The sequence below is a fragment of the Lepisma saccharinum genome, chromosome 22 (genome assembly GCF_977018435.1).
Source record: "Lepisma saccharinum chromosome 22, izLepSacc3.1, whole genome shotgun sequence".
In the NCBI taxonomy this organism is placed as follows: domain Eukaryota; kingdom Metazoa; phylum Arthropoda; class Insecta; order Zygentoma; family Lepismatidae; genus Lepisma; species Lepisma saccharinum.
In genome coordinates, this window is record NC_139250.1 from 16,008,542 (window position 1) to 16,026,589 (window position 18,048).

The window sequence follows — 18,048 nt, forward strand, 5'->3', positions numbered from 1 at the left end:
AGGGAGCTTAATTTGTACTATTTTTAAAGTAGAAAATTTATAATGTATGAAAATGAGTGTAAACTGGTTAGGTATCCAGTGGAGAAATTGACACGGATTACCAGAATATCATTTTTTTTTTATTCTATTCACATTTGCATTGCTACATTTAATGTAAATCGTAGCTATTTAAGTTTGATATTTATCAGTATAGATTCCAGATATGTTGTATGGGAAAACTTAATGCAGATATCTTTCTGAAAATAATTTTTCATAACTACGTGCTGATCATTCAATACCCTGTAATATTATAAATGTAGGTACCTTTGAGATGCTTCAAAAATAAAGTGTATTTTTATATTTTAAGAAGATTGCGGTGTAAACGTAACAAATTACAGATTTGGAAGGCAAGCACGGAAGCAAAATTCAACTACTATTTACCGAAATTACAATGTTTTGGGTTAGTTTTGCTAGCTCTTCCCTGGAAAAGCTTGTGTGTGCTAACTTGTTTATTAATGTAAATTTTGATTTAAAAAAGAAATAAAAATGTGAGCATGTAGTTGAACTGCAGTTAATATTTCTCCTTGGTTATTTTCAGCTATTTGTACTTTACAAATTGCAACCACAAGAAACCTTCTGTAGAGAGAGTTCGGCTTGATGGTACGGACAGAGAAGCTGTTGTAAGTGCAGATCTATTCCAGCCACTTGGTTTGACATTGGACTTTGAGGAAGGGAAAATTTACTGGACGGATGACAGGGAAGGCATATACTTCAGGATTGAGAGAAGCAATTTTGACGGCTCGTCTCGAGAAAGGTTGGTCGAAGGAAGACATCATAAGCCTTTCTCCATTGCGATTGACCGGAACTTTATGTACTGGTCGGATTCGATTAATACCGCGGTGTGGAAATTGCCAAAACATAAAACTGACATAGACTTCCAGTTGATGTACAAATCTGAAATGAGTCCGAAGGGATTAATAACAACCATGGATACGGATTACAGAGACTGTGATATTTTGAAAGATGTTGAAGTTGTGACGCATGACTTTACGAGTGGGGAAACCGATGTTGAGGTTGTGACACATGACGGTACGAGTGGGGAAACCAGAGACAAGGATAGGTATCTATTAACTGAAGAAACTGCAAGTCCGCATGCCGTTACCTCACATGAACAGCAAACAAAATCTAGTTCAATGGTTAGTGTTAATTACAGTGGCGAAACTGAATTTGCGACTGCATACCAAAGTACAGGCTCCGAAAAGCCGGTGAAAAAGAGCGAAGCTGGAAACCCTGCTCGGGAACTTGACACTTACTGTGTTAATGGTGCATACAGGGAAATCAATGGTGCCAAAACATGTCTGTGCTCTCCGGGATACAGTGGCCAAAGGTGTGGAGTTAGCATGTGCCACAATTATTGCTTACACAACGGAACATGTTCGGTAGTTCTTGAGGAACCAGTTTGTTTGTGTCGTGATGGCTTCGGCGGTGACCGTTGCGAGACTAGAATGTGTGATGGATTCTGCTTGAACAATGGCGTGTGTGACGTGAAGCATGGTAAGCCTGAATGTGATTGCCCGACGAACTTTCATGGAAGCAAATGTGAGAAACTGAATGTGGAACAGCTATGTAAAACTTACTGCCAGTACGGAGATGTGTTTGTTCCAGTGGATGGAGTAGTGCCCATGTGTGTGTAAGTAATCAATCATATCACATTTTTAACCTGTGTATTTTAATGATAATTCTTGATGATTAGTCATTTACCATTCAGGCTTTTTAAATTATTATTTACTCAACCTATTACATATTCAAGATAATTTCCTTGTGTGGAAAAAAAACTGATTCCTTGGAAAAGTCGCCAAGTGGAACTTTCTGTGCTCTAAACTTAAGCCTAGTTGTATTGCTCATTAAATATTGTTTTTCTACAATCCTACATTCTGTCATAAATAATGAATTGTCAGGCCTCTGCCAATGAGGCCATTTAACACTAAAACTGGCGATGGGTCATTTTTGACTCTCACCAATCTTTTTCTCTCTTGAGTTCGCAATGGGTCGTGTGATTTTTTAACTTTCATTGTATCAGAATGAAATAATAATTATGTAAATTCAGACTTTTAATTCACATCAGTTAAGAGAATTGTTTGTACTAGAACAGCCTCTGGGTCATTTTTGACTATTACTATCCTTTTGAAAAACAGCTATGATATTGCAAATTAAAATTACATCTGTTGGCTTGATTTGATTTTTGTTATTTAACGTTGCTTTTGTGCCACTCTGACTAATAGCGATGATGGGGACTAGTGATGATATGAAATTGATGAAGGGACTCTTACAAAAAAACCACCCATCCTCAGGCTAGGAATTGAACCTGTAACACCTAGCATCGAAGCATGCTGTGCTAACCACTCTGCCACGGAGGCTGGCTACATATGTTGGAAATTCATTGTAGAGCATTCTAGTGAATATTTCTGTGATTTGATTTTGCTATTGTCTAGATGATGCCACAAAACTGTTACCTATCTATACGACAGAAAAAAAAATATTCACTTGAGATCTCTTTGAATTCAAAACAGATGTAATATTCATGATTTGGAATATCGTAGTGGTTTTTGAAAGGAGAGAAAATTTTGCAAATGACCACCATGCTTTTTTATTTGTATTAAATTATAAGAATTAGCAATTAGGTAGAATTTTGAATTTTGCAGCACTGGAATACTGACTCTGTATAGAAATGCAGTGGACCCCCGAATTTACATTTTCCTGCATTATACCTTCAGTCTGGATGGTCCCAACTAGAGTACTGCATTGGACCATTTTTGCTTGCTCAAACTTGATTGAATCTCCCATGCTCCAGTGTGATTCGCTCGAATATATAGAATATCAAATATCATTTCAATGTGACAATAATCGTACAAATATGTGTGAAATTAGTGCTGGTAGTTTCAGCCCATAATCATAAATCCATTTTCATATATTCCTATATTGCTGTGTAGTGATAAAATAAGACTAAATTACATTTTAACATGGAGATTGACTATGTTCTCTTCAATTTCAATTTCACTGTGTCTATGTTCTCTTCAATTTCAATTTCACTGTGTCTTTCTCTTCATGATCCATATTTGAAGGCTCACTACCACAGACTATACAGTTGTACGTGAACTTCTGTGCTTCGATCGAGGAAACTGTCAATTCCATAAGCCATCTAGTGTCAGCCGTGCAAACTATTAGACGATCGAGCAAAAAAGCCTCAATGCAGCACACTAGTCCCAACATAGCAAAAATGTTGTTTTCCTAGATTTTACATTTTTCAATATTTAAACTTATTTTTAGCTTATTTCCACTACAAGATCAGTCAATTTATTGCCAATTTTAGTGAGAAACCGACACACACACATTGACTGTGCCCACCCATCGCTAATTTTGAACATTTTGTGGACAGTATGCAGTCTTTTCGACATGAATGTTTTAATGTCACTTTTAAATAATCTACAAGTGAGCTATGTTTGTTCTTTACAGGTGTTCTCCATCAACACACTCTGAGCATTACGAACTGTTAATCAACAATGAAAACCGTACAACAGACAGCTACTTCTCTCAGCCTCCTTGCATTCGAAAAGACTTCAATGAAATGGTTGTTATAATTCTTGGAATAATGTGCACCGTGATGGTGGTTGCTGTCTTTGTCCTTGTACTGTACACGTACAGATTGAAGAAAAAGCCAAGGTGGAAGAGGAGGTATGTCGTTAACAGAGTGAAGAAATTACCACTTACTAGTCGTCCAAAGCCAGATCATTGTGAAATCTCCATAGAGGATTGCTGCAACATGAATATATGTGAAACTGTAAGTATTTTGTCTCCATGAATCTTCATTTTTTTTTATTATAATAGCTAGATGGCCAAAGTTGTTAATTCTTGAAGCTTTTAACCAGGCACGTAGCCAGGGGGAGGGCTTGTGAGTGCTGAAGCCCCACCAGAAATCTTGCAAATATATTTTAAATATAGTAGTAATTAATTTTACTTCCATTAAACATCTTGTATAATAACTTGTAATATACTGAGAACTTCCTCTTGAGGGCTTCTACCCCCCACCCTACTTTTTCGCCTTTTACTTATAAGGAATGAGGCCCCTGAAATAAATTTTGTCTATGACCTGCAACCTATGTGCTTATTACTAGTGAGCAGATTTTTAGATTCTCAAAAACTGAAAAATATATTTTTTTTTATGTTCTAAAAACTGCAAGTATGTGGTTAAAAGTAAAAATTATTTTAATTTTAAGATTCTGTCTAACAATAGATACTCTTGCCAGTATTAGCAGGACATTAGTTCCTTCTTGTATTCTGTTAACAATGAACAACAAAGCACATTTTGAAATTTTCCATTGTAAATTCACTTGAATTACCTCTGAACAATGTCTTGTATTGTGAAAACTACCTTTCCACATGTCACGTAGTCAAACGTGCATGTTTGAAGTGCAGGATGTCATGAACACTTAGACAATTTTACCTACATGATTGGGGCCTTTTAATCAAGGGGTCCTAGGTTTGATATTCGGTGGAGGCACATAGTAGTTTGGATTCCACTGTAAACTGTAGGTCGGTAGTACATTGCCATTGTACTCAAAGAATTTGAAAACTTTTTCTGTCTGGAATGTCTGAAATATGTCTTCCTCCATGGCATGGGTTCAATTCCACCTGGGTTCAGTGTTGGGGTTTTCAGCATGTGTGTAGGACTGGCGACAACCCACCATTGTGAGGAAATCTGGGAGCTACGAGTGTGTAGCGTAGTCCGGTCTTGGAAATCTATAACGGCTGAGGGTTCGACGTGCTCGCACCACGTCACCCCATTGTAGGATTGTGGGAGGGAGACTGGCAGTCAGGAGATAGGCCAAGGCCCTTCCAGGGCTGTAGAGCCACAGTTTGTTATTTTGTTAATGTCTGAAATATGTACATTTTTATCCCCTAGAAATATATATTTTATGTGCTAAAGGTAAAATTATGCATTTTTATGTGAAATAAGACTTGGCAGATTACATTGCAGCCATGCAATTGGCACTCCTACACATGGGCATCGGCAGGGGAGTCTAACCAGTCTGTTGACCCCCCCCCCCCACCTGGAAATTTCCATCTATTTTTTTCAATTTATAGCAATTTATAAACGAAGCACTTTAATTCAACTCATTTTGCATCATTGTTTAAAAATTGTCTTGAGATATCGAATTTGGTACTAAACTTTCATAATTTGCAACACTGAAACTCTGTTAATTTGTAACTTTCGTACATTTTGAAGCCTCTTATAGTACTATGTTTGCTGCTGCTACTCCTACTAATGTACGAAATAACTATTACGTAATCTTGGTTGTAACAAGTACTATATTATTCATATCTAGGTATAATAAACTTATTGGATGCTAAAATAAACTAAAACTAATAATAATAACAACATAATTTAAAATGCCGAGAATGCAATAATTTTAAAAATGAACCCCTCTTTGACAAACTTCTGTATATGCCACTGGTCTGTATCAGAATATTTTTTGAGGGGATGGGGTGTCCTCAATATCTTCGATTCGACCCCCCCCCCCCGTTCCCCTAGGAAAATTTCTGGCAACGCCCATGCTCCTACAGTATGTGGCTGACTTCCGAAGGAACAAGAGAAAAACTAATAATCCACTCTCTATTGATTACACATCTCAAAACCTTATCTAATTGAATCTAGTCAAACCACCATAATGATAATCATGAATTCTGCGTAGATAATAACCTTCACCATGATAAATGGTAAATCATGGAACCATCCCCTCACCTTAAATCATGGAACCATCCCCTCACCTAACTATTTTTGCTTTGATTGCTGAATGTAATGTGTAGTTGATAATTTCTTCAATATCCTTTAAACCTAAGTTTTAGGGTTATCAGATTAGTGCACTAGAAGATTTCACTTCACGATCCATTAATTTAAGGCCCAATACCACAGACAAATACTGTTATACTTGTACTACCAGCTGCATGCTGCTTGCTTTGCCTGTTCAATGTCATTCACTCATGATGCCATGGCAAATGCAGAGCTTGAAATTCCGTATACTATCTAGCATCATCCCTGCCAACTGTTGGGGGCTTCAGCGAAAAGCTCTTGCTGCTACACTAATCAATATATTCTTATCAGATGTCCTTAAGTTATTAGTACTAGTAACATTGTTACTGAATAGAAACACTGTCAAAAACAAAAATACACCCAATAGCCTCTGTCTCATGTACACATATGTAATAATGTGTTCTGATCTTTCCAGCCTTGCTTCGAACCCCAGCTCCGTGAGGTTGATGAAACAGCCAAAAGAGAAGAAAGAAAACAGCTAATAGATAACATGGAGTATTCTGTGTGCGTGCCATGCAATACCAGTGAATCACAATAGGTGCCTGCCTGCAAATTTCCGCAGAAAAAAAAATTGAAGAGGACATTCTCTTCAGTAGTGAACGTTACGTAGAAGTACCGCTCTAAATTTAAAGTTTACACTTAGAAAACCGTAAGTGTGTGTTCTTGAAGTTTGGGAGAAGCATTTGGAAGTTTTTCTCTGAACAGCATTTGTGTCCATGGTGGACGTAACCTTCCATGTCAGAAAAGACTGCGATGAAAATGTCTTCTTGCAGCATGTGCACGTAAGCAGTATTAAAACAATATGTCCATTTCATCATGTGTTCGCATCTTTCATATAGTCATTCACAGCTCATCTTACGTTAACGAACATTCTCTTAATTTACATTCTAAGTCAGTGTCACTTTTTTTTTTATTTGCATGGCATCTTCACTAGTATTTTTGCTCAAATTTGCACTACAAAATACTTCAAGTGAAATCGGCAACATGGAAAGCTGATTTTTGTTTTTTTTTATAATTAAAATCTGATTAATGATATTTTTAAGTTTGCATCCTTGATCTAGCAAGGCATGTTAAATAACAGGGTTGTGAAAGGTGTTTTCGCTAGATCTCAAAACTTGTTTCATAGTGAAATGCCCATATTGTACATGATACAAAGACACTACATAATTCAGAATCGAGAATTGTAAATATTTGATTGAGAGTTGGTAAAAAATATGTGATATCTGTGATGTACCTGGCTGATGGTGCAAATATTGTTTGTGAACCTAGAGGTTGACTTATCAAGCAACAATTTTTGAATAGGTTGTACGTTAAAGTGGAAAAGTTGTACTGCCACACACACACACACAAAAAGAGGAGGAAGACTAGTGATTTTGTGGTGGTTACCTTTTTACCACACAGTTATATTTATGTGTTGCTGTGTTTGAACATTATGCCATCTCCTTCGCATAACTGTACTTAATACAGTTTTTATTCTTGTCTAATAAATAATGTGAACAGTTTAGAAAAAAGGAGATGCACGTAAGATTACAAATATACCAATTGGAATATGTTAACTATGGCCTTAAATCATGTTATGGGACTTTAGACAAAGTAAGATATTAATAGACACACAAAACGTACTTAGCATACTTTTTTTTTTATTAATTTGTTAACCAAACGAAATAAACCGGTACACACATACATAAACATGTGTCATTTGTATATTAATATGGCATTGAGATTGAACAAGACATGTTTGAATTTTACATCTTGGTAAATTTTTCACAATATGTAAGTTATAACTGCCAAGCGATTCCTCATCTGGAAGCTCAGGAGATTCGAAAGGGCCATCACTTGGAACTAGCATCATTTTCCGAGGGAATCCAATTGGTGAATAACCTCCCTTGGCCTTTCTTGGTTTCCATTAGTTTCCATCATGTATGTGAATACAGAGGACTCTCTCAATCCCTTCGCCTCCTGGGCACAGATGCTGAAGTCCTATCCATTTGTGTGACATTCTGATCTGGCTGTTGGACATCTAAATACTTCGTGTTGGGAATATTTCACTCTTGTCTTGTATCCATAACATGATCATTATTTCCAATGAGTTTACGTGGAGTGAACAGACACTGCAGCTTTGGTGTGGGAGTTTTCTTCAATATTTGTTTAGCAAATTTGCTAAAAATATCGAATCAGCCATGAAGAAAACTCCCACACCAAAGCTGCAGTGTCTGTTCACTCCACGTAAACTCATTGGAAATAACTGAATTGTAGTGTGAAAAAGATGCATTTATTCTCTGTACTTCTTTCTTTTTGGCCAAGTAACCTTAAAAAATCATAAAATCAAATCAAAGTACAGAACCTAAAACAATAAAGATCTCAATAACAAAAGGGCTTTAGTTAAATAAACTGCAAATATTCCGTTCTTCCTCCTCTTATAGTTAATGAACATAAAATTGAAATGTTTTTTGCATCGATTTTTTAACTCATCAGCTACAATATTGAAGTATGTAATTTGTACATTGCCAAAGTTTGGACTATTTGCAACAAGATGCCTGGATGAAGATATCACAGATGGTGCTTAGCTTCAGCGGTCTGATACTGCTGTAGTATTAATAAATTGTGATATTGTAATAAGGGAACAAGCTAGACAAGGCTATTGTGGTATAGTACAATGTGTACAAACAATTGAAATCTATACTGCAAAATGGTTATACCAGTACCGGAAAAGAGATTTAAGGCAGATTATATACCAAGATGCCAGTTATTTATATTGTCGCTAATTTATACTTGCAGCTTCAACTGAACCTCAATACGAATTCCTGGTTTCTCGGAGCCAGTACAAAAAATATGCCGATCATATTCTGACATTCAAGTAAGTTGAATGGGAACTGTAAATGAAAAAGTATGTATACAATTCTTAATATTTACACATGTTCAAGAGTAACGCAAAATTTGGATGCTGCTACAAACTAGCAAGTAACAAACTTAATTAACATATCTGCATTGGCATTACTGAAAATTGTTCAATTGTTATTCACTCGACATGGAAATTGAGTGGGATTTTTAAAAGTTTATATACATTCAGAATATTATCAGAACAAGGTAATTTTTGTGTGCAGTCAACTTGTAATGGATGGGCACACAGCATTCATTTTAAAAAATGATAGTAAAGTAGTTTGAGCCTTAACTGCCAATCTTCGCATCAGGCATTTTGCGACTCGCAACTGTTTCACAAGAGTCCAGTTTTTTCAAAATAGAAACACGGAAATTTTACGGACTTGCTTCCAAGTAGCTTTTCAGTCGTCGATGTAGTACAGAAATTGAACAACGCTAAGTATACCATTGCTATCATTTAAATTCTCTTAGTGTCCCCAGTCAAGCCGAGGCTAAAACAAACAGCTTCTTGTTTGCATGCAGTGGGGAAAAAAAATCTTCCATTGAGATATAACTGCACTAGAGAGGATAGATAGAGAGCTTACGTGGTAGTATTCCTTGCTTTATAAAGAGTGATATAGCTGAAAAAAATGTGTAAAAAAGAAAAACCTATTTTTGTAAATATTGTGAAAAAGCAGCTTTCCCCCGCACACTCATTCTGAGAAGGAATAGTGGATTTATGGTGGAAAAGCTGTTTTTCTAAACAGTGTTCCTTGTGGTTACAAGGATAATCGCAGCGCATTTATACAGATGTTACATTTTACTTTTTTTTAAACATCTTGCAAAAAATAAACTGCAGCGTGAAAGTTATATTGAAGAGTATGTTTTGTATTGTTACCTTTACTTACATATAGCAATTTGAGTTTGTATACATCAATGGTATTTCCTAGTCTTACGTTGCAGTGTCTAATATGTATAAATGCCTGTTGTCCTTGGACTATTTTGATTTTGAACTTACAAGTGTTTTTGTAGTTGAAAGAAATAAAAAATTTTGATATAACTAAAGTTATTTTATTTGATAGAAACATAGCACCTTTTATGCACATTACCAGTGCTCAAAGTAGGGTGGACATTCAGCAAGGGATGCTATCTCCCGGGTTAGAGAAAAAAATGAAGCATCCCCCCCAACTAGGAATATCAACTTCGAGCACTGCACACTTCATGCTATTATCTAGTAGTAGGGTTGTTAAAGGGGCAGGAACCAATATATTCTAATGGGTTCGGTAACAGGACCAAAACCTTTTCTCTCGCACAATTTAAATTCGGTCGAAGTTGCGTATTGTTTAATTTCAATACCGAACTTGAACCGTTATTTAAATTTATTGAGAAAAAAGTTCCAAGACAGAATTGAAGTACTTTTAAATATAAAAAAGGTTCTTTACGATCCAGAACCCATTTACGCTAGTAGATTTTCTCTCCGGACCGGAATTGAATTTATTTACAATTCCTGGACCTTTAACAACTCTCGTCCAGTAAGAACATGCATTCACAGGGTTATTCAAAGGGGAGGAGCAGATTACAAACCTTGATTGTGAATCTGGTACAAGATGCAAATATATGCTATGCATCGCTGAAGAGAACATTTTATGCAGTTAATACAGGCACCATGTGTGATGCGACAAATGTCGATAGTCCATTTCATTCCATTTTTGCTTCAATTGGTTTACAATGTGTGGAGGCATGAACCACCAGGACTTCTGCTTTTGCAGATGCAAGCATGTTCCACAAAGTTGCTGCACCATGTGTAAATTTGCTTATGGCATGGCACAGCTCGTAACACGTGCACCTGCACTATGGAATTACACATGGCAATCTCCAGTATGCAGAACAACTCCTGGGGAGTCGCCTTGTTGGTGCAAGCACCACAATGCGGGATCCAATCGAAGTTCTACGTAGATGGTGATTTATCCATGCCACTAAAATTTTTGACAAAGGCTCACTTTATGGTCATTTTAGCTCTAAATTTACCCTTACGCTCCCAGATGGAAAATTTTGGATGAACTTTTTCTCTCTCCCCCCCCCCCCCCCCCCCAAGAGAGAGAGAGAGAGATTGTACATATTATTTGCTGCTTACTCTCCCTTGACATACAGCACATGTTTGTACCTTTTACTACTGCTTTTGAATAACCCTATTGTTTGCATATTTATTGTCTGGAGTAAATTGTTGAGAGAATTAAGGAAAATTCCAACAACATGAACCCTATTCTAATTTTTACCATTATCAGACTTCTCTTCCAAAAAATACCCTAACTCGTAAAATTTATATTAAGTTAACAACAGCAATTTAATTATGGTTGTACGATAGATATAAAATTTTCCAAATGAATAAAATGACATTTTTTTTAAAAATGTCTTAAATGAATTGTGACTAGAGTAGTTAAGGCCATGTTGGACATTTGATATGCACCAGCAATCATTTTTGGAAATTCCTGTCCTATCAAAACAACTAATCTGATGCAGAAAATAGGCTTAGGGTTCCATGAAACTATTGCAGATACAGTATCTGGACAACAATGAGAGCTTGAATGCTCGAAAAGGAATTCTAGAGATATTATTCAGGAGAGGGGTTTTCTAATTGCTAGGAAGCCAGGGGTCATAAGTAAATCTTGGAAATAGCATGGGTGATTCACTGTGCTCCTCACATTATTTAGTTCATTAGAGGGACAGAACAGAAATTAACAAGTAGGCACCCAGTTATGGGCTACTGGTATCTGGTCACAAAATTAGTTTTACAAGTATGGAATACAGGGTAATGTATATGTAGAATTGACCCATTCCTATGGTTCACTTAAACGGGGACATTCACATTAAACAAATAGTGTGTTGGAGTGAGATAGTGCCAACTCACATATACTTTCACCACACAGTTGCAAAGCATTTAGGTCTCCCCGATCGTGTAGTGGAAATGCCATCACCTTGTAATCAGAGTTCCATGTTTGATACTTGGTGGAAGGACATTGCACAGAGAGATTTGGTTTATTTTCTCCCACTTTTGGCTAATTGCGAAGATGCGCGATATGAAGGAACTGATGAAGGTATGCTCGTAAAGAACACCCATGCTCAGGCCAGAATTCAAAACCAGGATCCCTGGCATCATAGCACACTGCGATAACCACTTGCCATGGAGATTGGCATCAACTGAAGCTTCCAAGTTTCAAATCCTGGCCTGGGCATTAGTGGCCATCTACTCCAACCTGGCCCCATATCCAAGGTTACGCTTCAAGTTTTTGTGCAATGACGTGTTGCCAGTAAGGTGAATGTGAAGCCACATGAAGTGATGGAATGACAATGTTGCAATATGCAAATATTAAGCACCAGAACTTGAACAATCTCTAGGTAAGAATGTTTACCATAGCCTGTGGAAAAGGAGATGCAGTAGCCTCTAGCACCATCAAACGTCTTGTCAACTCAACAATTAACACTAATAAATAGACACCCCTCACCCAAACGATGAAGTGGTAAATTCTAATAGCCAATTAATTATTGCAGTAGAGTTCTAGATTAACAAAATTTCCTACATTATAATTTGTACACAAAAAATTTAAATTTCTTGCTTTCCTTTCTTTGTTCAAAAAACGATTTTTAAAGCAATACAACAAAAATTTTGCTTTTTCCAGAAACAAGAAATTTTCATGACAAAAAAAAATGTCAATTCCCCTGACTTTTCCAGACTGGTAGACACCCCGTCAGCTTCCACAAGTCTCTGGCAACACTGCTCCCTCCTCTCCTAACCTTGCTCACTCCAAGATGCATGCAAGTATAGAAGAATGCTCTTTTACAATTATGATGTGTTGCCCAGGTGTGGTCCACATTAACAAGATTAGATTAAATATGGAGAAACTGGTACTCACTTATCCGTGAAACTGTTTTTTCTTCGTTCTATCACGCCAAACAACAGTACAGCAAGTTCCAACGAGGATGGTGGCAGTGGCCACTGAAATTGATAGAACGAAGAAAAAACAGTTTCGCGGATAAGTAAGTACTAGTTTCTCCATATTTATATACTACTGCATCTCTCTGTTCCCAATTATGAAGATTAGATTGCTAAGGATTTTTCTTATTTTAAAGAAAATTCACATGGAACTCGCATATCACTCCCAACAATTCCTGGTGGTGTGTAGACGTGCTGTGGATGTATGGTTACTACAGTTAAAAAAGAAACATTCGCATACTCATTACAAATAAAACAATGAAATACTTCGTGAAAAAAAAGTTTATTTGGAAATAAGTGACTTGGAACCAGCTATACCTTTGTAACATTTTAAGTGAATTTCTTACAAGGATATTTTTATTATTACTACCATTAATAAAAAAAAACAACTACTACTTTAGGATTTCGTTTTAAAAAATAGACTTTAACAACATAAAAATTAAAATGCAAAAATACAAAATAGTAAATTTCACACTGCAACTTATGTTGTAATAAAAAAACGCCTACACTATGAAAGATATGACTTAAAAACAAATATCATGTGGCCTCACAATCTTACACAATATAATTTACATCGTGAAATATATTTTGGGGCATTAAATTTGCCCTGAAGTGGTGATAATTCAAATCCAGGAATATGATGTAAATATTCATAAATACTTTTATACTGTGTAAATATCGACATGCACAAAAGTGAACTGCAACTTTGGCACAAATTCTAGTGTTTAAAACATAGGCATGAACCCAGTTGTGCAAAGAAGCACTTATGTAATCTTTGTACAGTCAGCAAATATGAGATTCAGAAGCAATTGTAACGATGATTCCAATATTTTGATAATGGAACTAAATGAAGTCAACTTGAAATTCAGAGGAAAAAGTATGAAGACTACAGTTTGAACATCAGGTAGCATTAATATTTACCAACATACAAGGGTGCGTGTTCTACTAACCATATGTATTACCATTATGTAATACCGTATTTACTCATGTATAATGCGTACTCTTTCCAAAATTTTTGCCCCCAAAATTTGTGGTGTGTATTATGCATGGAGTAATTTGGACAGCCAATATGAAACCACGCATGTACATATCAACAGGCACATATACAAATTGCCACGGATTTCTTTAGTAATATATTTTTAAAAAACACTATAGAAATGAAATTGCCATTATTTTCTTTATTTTTCACTTTGAAAGCGACACAGAAAAGTGGTGCTGTTGTGACAGAATTCGAGCATACGCCTCCTGAACTCTGCAAATCCATAACATAATTTTGATCTCGCTTTCTTATAGTACAGAACAAGATGGTTACAGAAGTGAAAACTTTGGAATGTTAAACACAGAGGATGGAGTGGGGGGAGATGGCATGGGTTGGTGACTCACTGAATAGGTATGATACCATTCGCTCTTGATCGGCATAGCATAGCACAGCTTTACGACCTACACCTAAGAAAGCAATTTCTTTAGGGGTGTGCGGGACAGAATTTTTTGGGTCGGGATGGGAATTTTTTTTAATCCCGACATTCGGGATGAGAAAAATTTGAAAAAATTTCCCGAAGCTCTGGAAATCTCAAATTCTACACGTTATTTTCACTTTAACTGATTGTTTTTGCATTTCTGGAATAAAAACCAGCAATTTCCGATAAGTTCCAGAAACTTACAATGCAGAAAAAATCAAGAATTAACGACATTTTAAAATTACCATTCGGTATTTCCCGAAGTTGGGATTGGGATGGGAATTTTTCTCCCCAATCCCGTTCCCGACTTTTCGGGATACTGCACACCCCAATTTCTCGATCCTACTCGCTCGCTCACCCACTCACTCACCCGAGGTGTGAGATCATTCAACCAGTTACGGGGTAACATGTGGTCAATTTGACAAACTCCCAGTCATAGGTTTTCACGACCAGGTTACGATACTCGTTCATAGCTCCCCAATTTCCTCACAATAGTGGTGGCCTGCATGGTGACAGTGCGAGACATACTGTGCATTATATGCAAGATGTAACTGTTTGTTACTTTCCCCCATTAAAAACCAGGGTACGCATTATACACGCGTAAATACCGTATCTTTCTTTCTCACAATTGCACAAAAATTTATTAGAAATTGTTGATTTCCTGGTGACGTGATTCGAACAAGTGTTCTTGGGTTCACAGACAGCTTAAATCAGCATTAGTGTCCAACATTCTGAGTGCATACATTGCTCTCATTAGGAAATATTGACTAGAGACCATGGGTGACGTTAAATTTGTGTGTAGTAAGAGGTGGAGATTAGATTTGGATTGGATTGGTTCACTCTGGATTCCGTTGTTCTATTGAATTCATACATTAGGTACGTAGTGATGAAGAGTGACTGGATGAGGGGAGGGCATTTGAGATTGTGCCTGTACGTCTGCATGGCTCACACTCACACTGCTTCACACAAGCCTGCAATGTGACTGCCATCTACCGGGTGACAACCGAACCTCCTTCCAGTGGCAGGAGGATCGTGGAGCAGCAGCACCTACACATCGAGATACACAAGGTGGCCTATTTTCCACTGACTGACCCTTATAAGATTAAAATTACAACTACAGTAATTCACATGATACAATAATTTCGATTACATATAAGAAGTGCAGTGAATATGTAAGGCAATATTGTAATTATACATAGCTATTTAAGAAATAATAAAAAAAGAAGCAGCTTTCGCTTGATCGACATTTATATCAGCAATTTATGCACTATTGGCCACTCCTCCAAAATAATCATATACAAAATGCACAACTGGGAACAGGTGCAGAACACAGGAACAATTCATTATTTAAACACAGAAATGCTAATTACTTTTAAAAATTCTCTACTGCAGTTCTATCTCAAGCTAAGTTTACCATTAAAAAATTACTTGTAAAATGGCAAATTACAGCTGAGGGGAATTCACACTGAACTGACAATTGACGCATGTTGCTCAAGGATTTCACCAACAGACTTGTTTTGTTGCCCAAATGACATGTGTCATATGTCCCTTTGGTGCGAAATATCCCAATATTACAAAATGCAATCTAATTACCAGGCTAGAACGCTAACGTTGATACCTGATGTACACACAACCATTAACAATTCAAGCAATGTTTGCTTCTTATAAATATAAATGAGGTAACATGTTATGATAAGTAACGTTTTGAGCTGATGAGGCTTCAGTTGTAAACAAAACTGAACTACACGTTAAAAAAACAGACCTTCTACTGGCACTGCAGTCACCAAAATTATTGTTTCGCTGCCACAAAACATAAAGACTGGATTGCATATCATTACCTTAAGTAGCAATTAAGATGAATATTCTGCACCATGTCATTCAATGGCACTTTCTTTCACAAACAGCTAATCCTGTTATCGTCTTACTTTCATGTGCATTCTTCTACTAGCTCGCCATAGTAAGCTGTTACAGTCATTAGTTTCTTGTCCAGAAAATTCTGTTCTATTTCCACCTGTCCACCAGGCCCTGCTAACATAACAAGCTGGAATGAAAAAAGTTAAGAAATTTGAAATGCATTTTTCATGCAACAAACATTTAATGTAAATAAAAAAAAAATAACCCGTAACCCAACAGCCCTTGAAGGGCCTAGGTCGACCTCCCGACTGCCAGTCTCCCTCCCACGATCCTACCTAGAGGTGAGGAAAACTTCAACCAGTAATGGGGTGATGTGGGGTCAGCACGTTGAACCCACAGCCGTTATAGGAGATTTCCGAGACCGGGTTACGCTACTCACTCGTAGCTACCCAATTTCCTCATGAAGGTGGGTTGCTACCAGTCCTATACATGGGCTGAAAATCCAGAGACTGAACCCAGGCAGACATGAACCCTTGCCGTCCCACAGTCTGAGTCCAAAGTACAGTGCCTTAGATCGCACACCCACGGAGGAGGACATTTAATGTAGAACAATGATTTTACATTTTTTTGGAGACTAAGTTCAAGAAACTTAACTTCAAAACAAACCATGCCTTATGCTGGAAAATACATTACTATTCACAATATAGTATTTTATAATGGTTGAATGATTGATCTGCTTTATTTCACTTTTCTTTTTGTGGCACTTTTCGCTAATTTGCAAAGATGGGGATGAGTGATAATGTAATAAAATTGATGAATGGACACTAACAAACATTCATGTCCAGGCCAGGATTCTAACCCAGGACCCCCTGCATTATGTGCTAACCACTCTACCACGGAGCCTGGCTATTTCATAATGGGTAATGTTTCACAGACTTCTGTAAACACAAATATGTAGAACAAACTGAACATCATGTAAAAGAACGAATTTTGGAACATTCTAGATATTGTTGAACTGCCTGCCATGCCTTCCTCCCTGCAAGTGTTTCTCACTTTTCATTACTCAGCAATGACATTGTCCGATCGGAAGTCACACCTGCATTCCTATTTCAAGGTCTCCTTCTCTGTCCACAATATATACTATGTGGAAGAAAGTAATTGGACACCACATGTCAGCAGATACCATCAGTTTTCTTGCAATCAATAGGAGGTCGGTCCGCCTTTGGCAGCGATAACAGCAGCCACTCGTCGTGGTAAACTGACCACAAGGTCGTGTAGTACACCGAGTGGGATATTCCACCATCCTTCCTGCAGTACAGTCACCAACCCTGGAAGTGTAGAAGGGCGAGGTGATCGCGACCTCAATCGGTGCTCCAGTTCATCCCATAGATGTTCGATAGGGTTGAGGTCAGGGCTCTTGATCAGGCCAGGTATTTTCTGCATACCACTCCATGGTAGCCCTGGAAACATGACAAGTCACATTTTCGTCCTGGAACACACATTCTTAGTTTCCATAGAAATGCCACAATGTGGGGAGCATGGAGTTGTCGAGAATATCTCGGTAGGATGCAGACGTCATGTGGCCATACCAGATGAAACAACCCCAGAACATGATGCCACCACCACCATATTTCACTGTGGGCACTACACACCCGGGTACAGTAGAATAGGTAAGACAAGAAACTCCTCGCGGCCTCACGCCCAAGCCATACGTAGGGGAAGGACGCACAGAAGCAGGGTTGGCAGTGCATACGGGTCAAATGTCTACGCAGAACGAGAACACAAGAAGATATGAGTGGTATGGTGGTAAACATACAACTGAATGACCACGTTCTGCTAAGATGGAATCAATTTTGAACATCTTCAAACGGGGTTTGTTAATTTTCACCAAGGAATACAATTCTGGTTTGAACATGTGTGCGTCAAAGGGGGTGTTGTTTTGAATGAGCCACTGAATGAATCATAATGTCTTTTCGGGAGGAGGAAGAAGGCGCAGGATTTATTTGTACGTTATGGCATGAGGCGTTGTCAACAACAAC

General features: G+C 37.5%; 2 protein-coding genes across 4 annotated transcripts in view; one reads left to right on the forward strand and one right to left on the reverse strand.

Annotated features, from left to right (window-relative positions):
• The window catches only part of cue (Low-density lipoprotein receptor repeat domain-containing protein cueball), a 40,063-nt gene extending 32,872 nt beyond the window's left edge, over positions 1-7,191 (forward strand). The window contains exons 4-6 of the mRNA XM_083144172.1: positions 578-1,669; positions 3,493-3,817; positions 6,264-7,191. Coding sequence (XP_083000298.1) covers positions 578-1,669; positions 3,493-3,817; positions 6,264-6,386 — 1,540 coding nt within the window. The 3' untranslated portion in view covers positions 6,387-7,191. The remainder of the gene's footprint in view (positions 1-577; positions 1,670-3,492; positions 3,818-6,263) is intronic.
• A 6,709-nt stretch (positions 7,192-13,900) lies between these two features.
• The window catches only part of Tgs1 (Trimethylguanosine synthase 1), a 49,448-nt gene continuing 45,300 nt past the window's right edge, over positions 13,901-18,048 (reverse strand). For all 3 annotated transcript variants that reach the window (XM_083144159.1, XM_083144160.1, XM_083144161.1), the window contains exon 10: positions 13,901-16,196. In XM_083144159.1, coding sequence (XP_083000285.1) covers positions 16,083-16,196 — 114 coding nt within the window. In that variant the 3' untranslated portion in view covers positions 13,901-16,082. The remainder of the gene's footprint in view (positions 16,197-18,048) is intronic.